Source organism: Anas platyrhynchos, chromosome Z (assembly GCF_047663525.1).
Source record: "Anas platyrhynchos isolate ZD024472 breed Pekin duck chromosome Z, IASCAAS_PekinDuck_T2T, whole genome shotgun sequence".
Lineage (NCBI taxonomy): Eukaryota > Metazoa > Chordata > Aves > Anseriformes > Anatidae > Anas > Anas platyrhynchos.
This window is the reverse complement of record NC_092621.1, coordinates 25,019,751-25,033,217: the sequence shown is the minus strand read 5'-3', so window position 1 is coordinate 25,033,217 and position 13,467 is coordinate 25,019,751. Positions and strand designations below refer to the sequence as shown.

The 13,467-nt window shown below is 37.5% G+C and overlaps 1 protein-coding gene across 3 annotated transcripts in view; it reads left to right on the top strand.

The window, feature by feature from the left end:
• The window catches only part of SCAMP1 (secretory carrier membrane protein 1), a 41,180-nt gene that overhangs the window by 18,700 nt on the left and 9,013 nt on the right, over positions 1-13,467 (top strand). For 2 of the 3 annotated variants that reach the window (XM_038171356.2, XM_038171357.2), the window contains 3 exons: positions 5,623-5,721; positions 5,992-6,103; positions 9,482-9,610. In XM_038171356.2, the coding sequence (XP_038027284.1) occupies positions 5,623-5,721; positions 5,992-6,103; positions 9,482-9,610 (340 nt within the window). Of the gene's footprint in view, positions 1-5,152; positions 5,195-5,622; positions 5,722-5,991; positions 6,104-9,481; positions 9,611-13,467 lie in introns of those variants that run through there. The other variant, XM_072030718.1, reaches the window with a different exon arrangement.

Below are 13,467 nucleotides of genomic sequence, written 5' to 3'. Positions count from 1 at the left end.
AACATGCACTTTCAAATTTAAGTATTAAAAAATTGACAAAAAATTATTAGACTTGTTTTTCTATTTTATTATTATTATTATTATTAATTAGAGGCATATTTTTCAGTAAATTCCAGTATAGCTCCCCTTCTTCTGTCTTGCATCTGGACAGTGAATTTGTATGTAATGTTTGTATGAAGTTTGAACGTAAAACCAGATTGATCATTTATACAGTTGTACCTGATTTCTTTTCAAAACCTCCTCCCTCCCCTCCCCTCTAACTTTTCCCTACTGGTAAGTACCCTACTTCGTGCTTATGGGGAGATCTGTTCAAGAGAATGTCTTTAGCAATTGTCTCTGGCCAGCCTGTTCCCTTCAGAAAAGGTTTTATTGATTTCCTTCATCCATTACAGCTGTGACAGCAAAGCAGTGAAACAAAAAGATCTGTTCAAGAAGCCCAATTTGGGAAAGAGGTGCAGTACAGTGGGGCTGGTTGAATTTCAGGGTATAAGAACCTTGTAGCCTCTGGCTGTGAGGGTCAAAGACCATGGATCTGTGAAGTAGGATCTCTAAAAATGGTTGACTCAGTTCCCCTGGACGGTTGTCAGTTGTCTGTGATGTTAAGATGTGATGGTATCCAGAAATGTCCAGAGGTCACAGAGTCATTAAGGTTGGAGAAGACCTCTGAGATCATACAGTCTATCCTTTAATCTAGTTCTGACAAGTCCCTCACTAAACCAAGTTTCACATCTACACATTTCTTGAAGATCTCCATGGACAGCCTGTTTCAAAGCCTCACAAACTTTTTAGTAAAGAAATGCCTCCTAATATCCAACCTAAATCTTCCTTGGTACAACTTGAGGCCATTTACCTTTGTCTTATTACTTGGTGCATGGGAGAAGAGCCTGATCCCCCACCTCACTACATCCTCTCCCAAGGTTTTAGATTACAATAAGGTCTCCTGGGATAGCCACCTTTTATCCAAGCTAAACAACACCAGCTTCCTCAGCTGCTCCTCATAAGACTTGTTTTCTAGACCCTTCACAAACTTGCTTGCCCTAAGTCATTGCAGTCCTTGCAATACAGGTCTGAGTAATTAGTATTACACCCTTAAAAAAGGTAATTGCTGATCATGTGTCTTTCTGCTAATGTCTCCTCAATCTTACCTGTGATTTAAGTCAATCAGGTATTTCTCTCCTCTGCCCAAGTCCCCAGTAACACTTGGATGAATAATCAATAGCATTTGGACAAGTGTGACAAAATAAACGCCAAGTTGTAGGTTGCAAGAAACCTCTGGAGGTCATTTTCTTCACCCCCCTGTTCAAAGCAAGCCACTATATCACGTTGTGTGGCATCTTCCCCTGCTGAGTTTTGAATGAATCCAGGGGTCAGTGACCTAACTTGGCAGCATGTTCCAGTGTTTGACAGTCTTTACAGTGATTTTTATCTCTAGGATCTAATCTGTTTGCTTAGTTCTAACAAGTAACAGCCCATGTAACAACAGTAACAACAATCCCAACAAGGCCCTGTGTATGCAGATCGATAAGTGCATCTGTTTCATTTCTTAAGCGTAGTAAATTATACCTTAATTAGGGCAGAATTCTATGGCACGAGCTCGATATGCCAGTAAGCCAGACTTTGCTCCTTTAAGTACAACATTACTTAGCATGTGCCAAGTTTTGTTTTCTAGTTTTTGTTATACTTGATGTAGGATGAAGTCTTCCAGGCTCCAGATGGATGGATTGCACTGTTAGGTTTGAGGGGGAAGGAAGAGATGTAGAATCATCACAGAAAGGTTTGGGTTGGAAGGGACCTCAAAGCCCACCCAGTCCCACCCCCCTGCCATAGGCAGGGACACCTCCCACCAGAACAGGTTGCCCAAAACCCCATCCAGCCTGGCCTTGAGCACTTCCACGGATGGAGCATCCAACACCTCTCTGGGCAGCCTGTTCCAGTGCCTCACCACCCTCTGAGTGAAGAATTTCCTCCTAACATCTAATCTAAAGTTAACCTCTTTCACTTTAAAGCCTTTCCCCCTTGTCCTATCCTCACCCTTCCTGACAAAGAGTCCCTCCACAGCTTTCCAGCACGTCCCCCCTGAAAGGCTGCAATAAGGTCTCCCCAGAGCCTTCTCCTCTCCAGGCTGAACAGCCCCAACTCCCTCAGCCTGTCCTCATAGGAGAGGTGCTCCAGCCCCTTGATCATCCTCGTTGCCCTGCTCTGGACCTGTTCTAAGAGGTCCTTGTTCTTGTGCTGGGAGCCCCAAGAGCTGAATGCAGTGCTCCAGGTGGCGTCTTGTGAATCTTTTACAGCAGTGCTTTGCTATATTAGATAGTTTTTCAAGGCAACAACTTGTAAATACTTCACCACATGAGACTGTAAAGAACCTACTGTAAGCTAGCTAATACTCCAATAAGGACTTTTATTGGAATTGGTTTTATACCTTTTTGATTTTATATAAGTTAGCTTAATTCTTAATCGAGCTCACTTCAGAGATAGTAATTAGTGCATGCCTATACTTACTCTCTATTGTAAATTAATGTAAAATGAATTTGTGGAATTTTGTAGTGCCTTTTTAATAACTGTATAAAGAACTTCCTAGTTTACTGCTTTAAACAAAACAGTAATTCACTAATAAATGATTGTTTCTCTGATTTTATGTGTTAATTGAATTTATGAAACGACACTCTTTTGAGGACCCTGTTTGTATTAAGGCTTACTGTGCCTATTCTCTATTCTCTCTGCTTCTTGCTTGTTTGTCCTGCAAGAAATAAAGTTGTGTTTTTGTAATAGAAGGTGCTTTGCAGTGGAAAATTCCGCTAACATTGCATATTCAAAAGTGATTGTGCAGGCTTGACGGTAGCATACCATTTGGGAGTATATTAAGCAGGCAAGGGGAAGGTCCCACTGTCCCAAAATGAGGAGGATAGCTAAGAAAAACAGGACAAGCAGTGCGAAATCAGTAAAAACAAAAATCACAGGCCCTCTAGCCACGAGAGAAGAAGAAGAAGAAAAGAAGAAGAAGAAAAAAGGAAAAGGAGAAATTAAAGGTTGGTCAAATAAAATAGTACATACATGGTATAGCAATAAGCATCAAGTAGTTTGTGAACCTATAGTACTCAGCCAGTGAGGAAACAGGAAGAATCAAATGTTGGGTAATAGGGAATATAAGGTTATGATGTACTTCTGCGGGGTGCTCCTGCTTGCAGGACTCCTGCCTTTGTAATCGTGAATAAAATAGCTTCACAGAAGACCCTGTCTGAAAAAAAATATTGAGATTTTTTCTCACAGTCATGTATGCATTTTACTAATCTGCTCTTTTGCTAGTGATTGTTGAATATTAGGAAATATATTTGGAAGATGAAATAAATTAATAAATTATTTGTGGATTAATGAAGAAGTTAACTGTTTTCTGGAAAAATTTTATGATAAACAATGTTTTTCCTTTTTTGCTTTCCTGTACCCTTTAATTACTATGTATGTCAGAGTAATAATAAATTTGTTTGCAAGTGGGACTTTTACTTAAGTCCATGCAGTTCTCCAGATACGCAGTACCGTGCTAGAGCTTGAAGATGTACCTTCTTTACTTTAAGGACTTCTTGCTTCTAGGAAAGTCTGGAACTGCACAACCATGTTCCCTTTTCTACAGCTGAATGATGATTTTCCAGGGCAAACTTCTGTTTGTTTCATCTTAAGCAGCTGTGGGGCTTTTTTCACTGCTTTTTAGCTTTGATTGGAGTTATAAAAATGGGTTCTTCAGTTTGGTAGGAAGACTTAGGGAAAGATGAGTTTAAAATGCTGTGAATGAAATGGTTGAATGGTGTGGTTGTATTTTCTGTGGCTCAAAAATAACTACCTAGGAGAGTGTGTAGCCATTTAGATTCCACATAAGAAGAAAATTTGTGCTTTTTTTTTTCCTCTTGAATTCTTAGCAGATGGGGGCAGTCTGTCAATACACCCATCTGACAGAGCCACGCATCTCATCACTGCAGCTTCTGTTAAATCCTTTCTTAACTATTTTTCTGTGTAATTTCACTCTACCCCATCTGTGCATGCTGCATACCAGCAGCTGGAGAGTCTAGAGTGGGTTAGGTGCCAGTATCTGTCTGTGGTCATACTGTAGGTAGTAGTGGTCTGCCTGAGAGAGGAGGGATGGCACGCAACTGCGTGTACCAGTGTTTTATGTGACTTCTGGCAGTGCCTTGCCTGTGGCAGGTCGTGTAGCTGGCAGTGTTAGCATCCTTCTGTGGACATCAGGATATGTGTTTAACCCAGCTATGATCCAGACATGGAAACAGAAAAGCAGTAGCCGCATTTATCAGCCTGGGACGGAGAGCCTTCAGGGTGCACAGGGCTGGGCTCCAGCAGTAGGAAACGTCCTCAGGAGGAGGAGAAGAGTCCCAGAGGAGTCCCCAGTCTCCATCCCCAGTCTCAAGAGTCTGCTGAGGTGGTAGCTTTTATAACATCCCCAAACAACTGTTGTCCCACAGCCTCTCTTGACTTTCTTAGAATTCCAGAATTCACAGCACCAGCTCCAAGCTACTGTTTCAGTCTCATTTCTTCCATGAAGCACATGCTCTTACACAGGGATGGGAGGTTTTTGTTTTTTTTTCACAGTCATTACTATGTGCAGTCAAGCAGCTGCATGCATGGTCATGACTGCAGCAAGTCAAGCACTGTATAGATGATGGCATATAGTGAAGCCTAGCAAATGCAGAAATCTGAATCTGAAGAATATTCAATGTAATAGGTTCCTCATATTAATGTGGTATGTATGTTGTTGACTGGTGTCTTTAATTATGTATCTTTAATGAGTGTTACGATTGGTTCCTGTATTTATAAGCATATATACATGTTCCAATCATTAGCAGCATTTCAGGCTACTTTGACAAAGTCTCGTTAAAAGGTAGATATCTTTGAATAAATATCTTTGAATGGTCAAATATTTTCTGGTCTGCCCGTTCACTTTTAAACATTATTACATGTGTCTGTGAAAGGTTGATGGGCTCCTTACTGGAGACTGTAGGCAGTCATGCTCCTTAGTCTAGCAAGCATCTGCTTGTTGGTTAAGTTATGCTTTTCTTGAGCAGGGTTTGTAAGTACCTTATGTTTGAAGATTATGACACTTGATCTACTTGATGTAGAGAAAATTGGAGGAGACGACAAACAGGATTAAGCAGGACAAGAAACAAAAAAGACCCTCAAAGACTTTATTGTAAGCTGCTTTTTTTTTTTTTTTTTTTTTTTTTTTTTTTATTGTAAGCTGCTCTGGTAATGACCAGAGACCGAATTGGCACAGGTACTTGAAACTAGATACTACAGTAACTACTGGTGGAATAGTTAAGCAATAGATTATGAGTCCCGAATTTGAAAACTGAATATGGTATTCAATGTGTGTTTTTGGCAAGCAGTGCCATGCAAAAAACAGCTAAGCAGAATGCTGCACCATGGAATATTACCTTCTTTTACCTAAAGTTATAAATATCACAGGTAGCACATCAGATTTTCAGTTTATCATTAACACTTCCTTTAAACCAACTAGATCAGTTCTTACAGAAACTTAATGAACTCTTACAGAAATTTAATGAAAACATGTTTATTATAATAGGAGACTGTTTCCCTATAATTATCTCATTTTCTTAGGCTCCTCCAGGAAATGTGAAAATGCCTAATGTACCCAGTACTCAGCCAGCAATAATGAAACCAACAGAAGAGCCACCTGCTTACACGCAAATTGCAAAGGTTTGTCTATAACTTCCAGGTACTGAATTCCATTTAATTATATAAATGTCCTTCTGGAAGAATGTCTTTTATAAATAAGCCTTGCTTCCTACTGATTTATAGAAATTAATACTGCTTTTAAGTTATTTAATGTTTTCATGCAGTACCAAGTTAGTCTTCATCTAGAAATGGAAATTCTTAATTATATGAGATAGATATGGAATATTTAGAGTTGTTGTTTGTCTTTTTTTTTTTTTTTTAACAATACCTAACAATGCCTGTTTTATTCAGGAGCATGCCTTGGCCCAGGCAGAACTGCTAAAGCGTCAAGAAGAACTGGAAAGAAAAGCAGCTGAACTGGATCGCAGGGAAAGGGAAATGCAGAGTCTCAACCAGCAGGGGGGTATGCATGAAAAAAATACTTTTTTAACTTGCAGAATTTAAGTTCTTAGAAACTGTTTTTGTTTTACAGTTACTTTTTGTTCTGTTTAACAATGCTTTTTTATAATCTCTTCAGGAAGAGAAAATTTATCTCATTTGGAACAGTGCATGTAGTCAATAAAATGCAGTGCATGCAGTCTGGCTTGTCCTGTGCAGATTTTTACAGCAACAGTTTTAAATGTGGCCTTTGTTACATGTTACGCTCTCCTCCCAGTTATTTTTATTTTAAGGTAATATCCAGGTAACTCTGACTAGAAGTGGAGCATTTTGAGGAAAAAGTAAAATAACTTCTTAATAAGCATGTCTCTAGTTTGTCTTCTGTCATTACGTATAGCTGTTGAAGAAATTTGATTTTTTTTGTAATGTTTACTTAACTTTTGCTATGTTACAGACATAATATTCCATGCAAATAGCAAAAGGAGTGTTATTAATTTCTGGTATGACACTTAGAACCCATAATCAAGATCAGCATCTCATTCTACTACAAATTGTAACTGTGCTGTTTAGTACAAACAGTTCTTATACTGCACTTTCACAAATGAGAAGATATACTTACTCTTAGCTGAAGATACTATGCTGGAAGAGCATATTATGTGAATATTCCCTTTGAAAAGGAAGAACTTCAGAATGAAAGTAGAAAAAGACTTCAAAATACTGTGTGCAAGGTTGACTTTGTGTGGTCTTTTCAGTTGTATCTAGAATTCTGACCATTGTATTTCAACATCATTTCCTGGTGTTTTTTTTTTTTTTTTCTTTTCTCCTTTTGAAATTGAACATACAGTGGTAGAATTTCCAATTGCATAATTGCTTAGAAAATTCCCTGAGAATTTGAATTACTACCATGTCACATGCTAGGGTCTGGGAATGGGGAACTGCTGTTCTTAGGAGCAGAATTACAGTCCTTTTATTAAACTATTTTTAATTTTCTCAGTATTTATTCTTTTCAATATTTTCATTAAATCTCTGCACCTTTCCTCCAACATAATGATTTCTTGGCAATTTTTTTCATTTCCTTCTTCATATATTGCCCTTCACCTTATATCAGTAACTCGCACTGATGGTCTGGATTGATTACTTATCTGTTCCAGGCTTTAGTAACAGTTTTGTTCCTTTCATCTATATCTTAGGCAATATAATACCCTGTCCATGTTTCAGAATATTCTTTAAATGGTACTTATTGTGTTACTAGGTTCCAGTTGTTAACAGCAAAGTTCTTGAAGAACGTGTGAAGAATCTAAAGGATTCTTTAGTAAGGCTGAACAGAAATGAGAGATCTCTTAAAACTTAAAAGAGTGTGTTAGGTTTTTACTAAATGATTGTGTAAAAATTGCTGGAAATCAGCAATTGTATGTCATGACTGAAGAGAAGAATACTCTTTTGCTTTTGATAGTTTATTTCTTTTGCACGCTCATTGAAACCCCTTTGGAAACACTGTCGAGGTGTACTCACCGTAGAGGTGTAGAGGAAGCACTGAAGAGGATTGCAGGGCAGGGTCTTCTGCAGCAGTACTGTATTTCCATTCAATTTAAAATGATAGCTGCATATAGAATTGTAGAATATTCCAAGTTGAAAGGGACCCACGAGGATCATTGAGTCCAACTCCAACATGTAGGACACCATCTTCACGTACAATCAACTGCAGTTTATTAAAGCTTATTAAAGTTTATTAAGCTTTATTAAAGCTTAAAGCTGGTAGGTCTGCTCAGCTCTATGCCTGTGCAGCATTGTACATAAGCTGGTTAAAATGTACTGCTTCCTGTTTCAGCTAGTTCATTTGCATATCTGAAAAATCCATTTCTCTGCATGAAGCTAATTTGGAGGTGTCTGCATTCATACTGTAGGCAGGTCAATGAAGTTTTGTTAGTAGGCCTTGAGGCAGTAACGCGTTAAAGGAAATAACTCTGAGCTGGGTCTTCTCTTATCTTGGAAAATGAGTATCTAAAGATAGTAATACCTAAAGTATCAAGCCATTTCACCAAGCTGTCTCTCAGTCTTTGTTGAAATCTTTGAAACCTTTGCCACTGGGTTGGAAAAGAACATTAAATGCTGTTCTTAGTAACTCAAATTATATAATGTATCTGAACTTTTCTATGACTCTGTCTTGAAACTTTTAGTCCTGACAGAAGTAACTATAAATTGCAGAAAAAGATCTGAATTGTTATCAGATATCTTTCATACAATAAACTGCAGAGTAGTTTTTAATGTGGATGGGCTTATTAATTGATTACCTTTCATAGGCTTCCTCTGAAAATTCTCAGCTCTTGAAGTCTAGGTATAAAATCTTCAGTGGAAGAGACAGTAAACTCAATGGGTACTCACTGTTTTGGACCTTTTTGGACGGAACTGTCAGCTTCATCTTGTCTTGAGTGAGAGTAAAAAATAATTCAATAATACAAATATGTAAGATTTGCAAGTTTTCTGTATTTTTTTAAATTTATTTTAGTAGACAAACTGCTAGGAAAGCTATGGTTAAAATAGAAATTGCAAGCAAAACCATGTCACAATTTCAAGTAGTAAAGAGTCCTTTAGGACCCTTAGGGCCCCTGTTAGTCTTTAGTTTAGTTTTGGAATACAGTGATTAATGTATCTATTGAATCCAGTATTTGAAGTGCTTTGTTAACAGTTACCTCACGTGAATCTGAGTCTGTGCATGGTAGAACCTATCTACTCACCCTAGCCTGTGAGTAGATCAGTGTGCTGTCTGATACTGTGTTGTCTTTTCTTGCGTCCTTACTCGGTCTGAAAACTTTATAGCCATACATATTGGTGCTGTAGGACATACTGTACTGTAGTCAAGAACATTTAAATAGCTGCCTTTCTTTGTGTTCACAGGCTTTGAAGCAAAGCTTTATCTGTAAACTATACTGGGAAGTAGCTAAAAGTGTTAGAGAGACACCAGTGTTAGAAATATCAGGATTCTGAGAAGAATGTCATTTGTTCCCTAGTCTTTGTGTTCAACAGAGTGAGTGTGTATGGTGGGACTTAGGAAAATGTGCATTTAAAAGTCAAATAACTCTGAAAAATTGTTTTTCTGCCCAAATCTGCATGTTTTCTTAAGGCTTCTCTTTTCTTATTACTTTATAGAAACTATCAGATACCTGCTTAGTGCTTTACAAGGATACTTTCCTTAATGTGTCTGCAATTTATCATATTTTATTTCTGAAGTTTGTGCGAGGACTGCTGATAAAACTATTTGAGTTCTGCTAGTTCAAGCTGTCTATATGCTTGTGGAACACTTGTGCATAAAACAATTTGAACAAGTGCAAACGTGTATCACTTTCTAGTATACAGAAATAAATGCTGTGTTATAAGGCTCTTTTTTTTTTTTTCTGATTTGCAGGTAGAAAAAATAACTGGCCACCTCTTCCTGAGAATTTTCCAGTGGGTCCATGTTTCTACCAGGACTTTTCTGTAGACATCCCTGTAGAATTCCAGAAGACAGTAAAGATTATGTACTATTTGTGGATGTGTAAGTATTTTTTAAATAGAAACCAAATTGCCAATTCAAACATGAATTTGGGTTACTTTGGGTTTTGTTGCCTCTGTAATGAGATATATTTTTACAATATGATCTTAATAGCACTTTAGTTTATTTAAGAAAAAGTAGTGTAAGTAAATTAGCTGAAGAATCAGTCCATGTTACAGCTATCCTTACTGCACCAAACATGCCCAGAAGAATCTTCGTGGAGTTAATTTTGCTCTCATTCAGGTGCTGTGCTGTGGTTGGAGAAATGCTGAATGAATCAAATTTGCACATGAACATTTGCAAATGAAAAACATTTGTTTTGCCTGTCTTGTCCAGTGTGGTAAGAGCCTACAAGTACTCTTAGACTGAGGAAATTTCAAAGATTTTGGTGCTCTGGTGCAATTAGTGTATTTTTTATTATAATAAGGGGATGTAGAATTCAGAATTTTTCTGTATTTTTTTCAGGGCTCCAGATTTAGGAAACATGCATAACTTTACCTTTTAATCTGGTAGTCCAATGATTGTGATTGAAGCATGTACTTAAAACACAAATGAGCAGTGAGCATACAGTCAAGTCAATTCCACTTCATCTTGCAATATTCATTGCTGGTTCATTAATCTTTAAATAAGTAACTAAGACCGTTGTAGAACGTGAGATTAGTACTCCTAAATCTGATGGGCATTTAGGCTTTATGTCAAGTCTCACATTAAGGACTCCAATATGTTAAGGTACTAATTGTGTCCACTTGCAGGACGGAGTTTTAGAAGTGCCATATGTTTCAAGCACAAATTGAGTTGGGCAGTGAGAACTGGAATATTAATACTTAATTAACATTGATTATTATTAACAGTATTAATTATAACATGATTAAGTAATTATTAATAATTATTACTTTCCGCTTCTTACAGCAGTAAGTAATGGAAGCAGTGATGTAATAATATTTGAAAATGCTGACTTCCACTCTCAAACTGACCGTTTTTCTTCTAGCTAGACTAAGATTTTAACCAAGTCCTCGTGCTCTTCTATTTCTTCATATCTCATACTCTCTGACTTAGGGACTACTCGGGAAGGGGCACAATAAAGGAAGAGAAATGCAAAATCTAATTCAGGCTAAAAAGAAATGGTTGAGTACAGGGCTCCATGCCTTAGGACTGGCTGTTAAATCAATCCCTGTGACTCTTCTTTCCCAGGAATATATCTACATGGTTTGGCTCATACTTCATTAGGGCGGGTGTGCTTCCCCAGTGGAGGCACTCATTACCATAGCAAAACCAACTGGTTTCTGCTTGCTGCTGTACTTCCTATCATGCTTCCTCTTTCAGAATATTCAAAGACTTGTAAGGCTTAGGGGTCTGTGAAGATAATCACATTTGGATAAATCTAGTACTGGCTGCTCCACACTTTGTAAAGCAAGTTAGTTTTCCTGTCCCTTTTTAGCTGCCCTAAAAACATACCTTTCTATTTCTTGTATGTCTGTGTTGGCTTGGTTAGTAGCAATCTTAATATCTTTATTCTTGGACATTAAGTGTCTGAAGAAACTTCTTAACCTGTTTCAGATCTATATGTACTTTATATCATGAGAATAAAAAGCTGCTTGTATTCTTATTCCTGTGAATTCATCCATCTTTTCTCTGCTTGTATTAAAAGTCAGAGTTATCTGATTCTTTGATGTGGTTTTCTCTTTGCAGTTTTTTTTCTCAGTGGGGAGAGCCTTTTTTTTTTTCCTGAGTGCCTCCACATGATACTGAACTACAGCAGTTGAATAGTAATGGCTTCTGTCAGCTGACAATGAAGCTTTTCTCTGCTGTCTTGGTTTTGCTACCTTTGTAGTAAGCTTGTCGTTAGAGTGGCAGTTTTCCTGTCTCTGTGGTACTGGGCAGTTTTCAGATCTTTGTATGCTGTTACGAATGTAGTATCTCATGGTTCTTGATTATTATCTGACACCAAAGAGTTTTTGGCTCAAAAGCCTGTGTTTTGTAGTTGCTCTCACAGCCCAATATCATGTGCTAAAAGAACAGAACTGATTTTCAAAGAATATTTCTTATTTGAAGTTACAAAGACCTGAAGGGGTCTTTAATCTCATAGAAAACTTTTGTGGCGTTTGGGTTTGTTACTTTTTGTAGTATGTGAACACTTCCTTTTTCAATGAATAAGACCTTTGCAAGTTTTCAAAGACAAATGACTTAAACTACAGATGATGGTGGAAATATAGCCTAAGGGTTCAACTTTTATATACATATTTTTCCATTAGAAGACTCTTGGCTCATCTATTCTTGTGTATGAGGATACAATCATATAGTATATATGTCTGTCTGTGGTGATGTTTGTCTTGCCATTTCCTAAGAACTTCCAAGGATAGACACTTCAAAGACTCTTTCCAGTGTTGGTGGAAATTTTACTTGTTCTATCTGCTGTTGTTACGAGGCACACATTTACTCCCCTTAGTTATTTTCTCTTGAGTAAATTAGTATAGTTCAATCAACCTTTCTTTGTAGGTCACGTTTTCTAGAGTTCTAATTCTTTTGTTGCTGCCTGATGGATTTGGTGTTTAGTCCATTCCTTATTCTTATGGCATTTTTATTGTGCGGCATCCAGAATTGGACATTGTGAACTGTGTCCAGTATTTTACTTGAAGGCTTAAAATACTGTGTAGAGGGAAAAAATAAAAGTTCACATTTTTGTTAGTATGCACTCATGTTCCTGCATCCTGTTACAATTCTTGCCTATTGTGCAATAGGTTGTTATTTTCTGCTCATGGATTTTTTTGTTAGTGGCATGTGGTGGCTGTTTTTGTCATAAGCTCATTTAAAAATGAACAATCATGAGGTGTGTTGGCTGGCTAGTGGTCTGTGTATCAAGAGACATTCTTTTTTTCTAGACTTCTCTCAGGGTGAATTTCCGAAGTGAATAGTGAATTATGTTTGTGCTGACCTAAGTCTGTTTTAGAATCTATCTTTTCCTGTACTTTGCCCACGTGTGAGGGATTTTTTTCCCTCATTTCCAAAAAAAAAAAAAAAAAAATCTACATTTTAAGCCACTCTGATATGGTTCAAGGTTGTTGTCTTGTGGTGCTTCTCCTTAGGCATCCCATTCCATGTGAGGCATTCCGTTGTAGGCTGGCAGTGCAGCTGGTTCCTTGGGAGGTCAGGGGGGAACAACCAAACACACGCATTTTTCTCAAAGGAGAGAGAGGAAAAAAACGCTTGTCCACAGCTAGACTAGGAAATGGCTTTATTTTTCTGAACACTTAGGTGTTCAGTGAAGTTATTGTCACTTGGAACAGTGTTAAGATGTGCAAATGCTTTGAGTGCTCTTTATATAAAATTACAAAGTTTTCTGCTTCTGGTCACTCTTAGTGGAAAATATGTAAATTTGTCTGAAGGAAACTATTTTGAGTTCCTTCAGCCTACATGCAATGATGTGTGCATTTTGATTAAACATTTTTTTAAACTAAGTTGATTCAGGGCTTATTTAAGCACTAGTTAAGATGGAACCAGTGTTCTTTGAATAGCCTTTTTTTCAGATTCTTTATAAACATGCCAGTTCTGTTAACCTTACCTTCCACTGGAATGATTAAAATGTTTCTCTGGCCTTAAATAATTAGCGCTTAAAGAAACTGCTTGCGCATTCTTCTTATAAATATTATACTTCATCCAAATGTACAAGGACAGAAACCATCCTCTGAAATAGCAGAATCACTCCTGAATCATTGGTATTGCTAAAAAGAGACAAATTCATTTTTATCTTTTAACTGTCTGGCAGAACTAACTTCTGTGCCAGATAGCATGAAAGTAGTAGTTGTAGTCTTTCACACTACTGCTGTATCTTTTTTTGTTGTTCTAAGAGTGTTCCAAGAGTG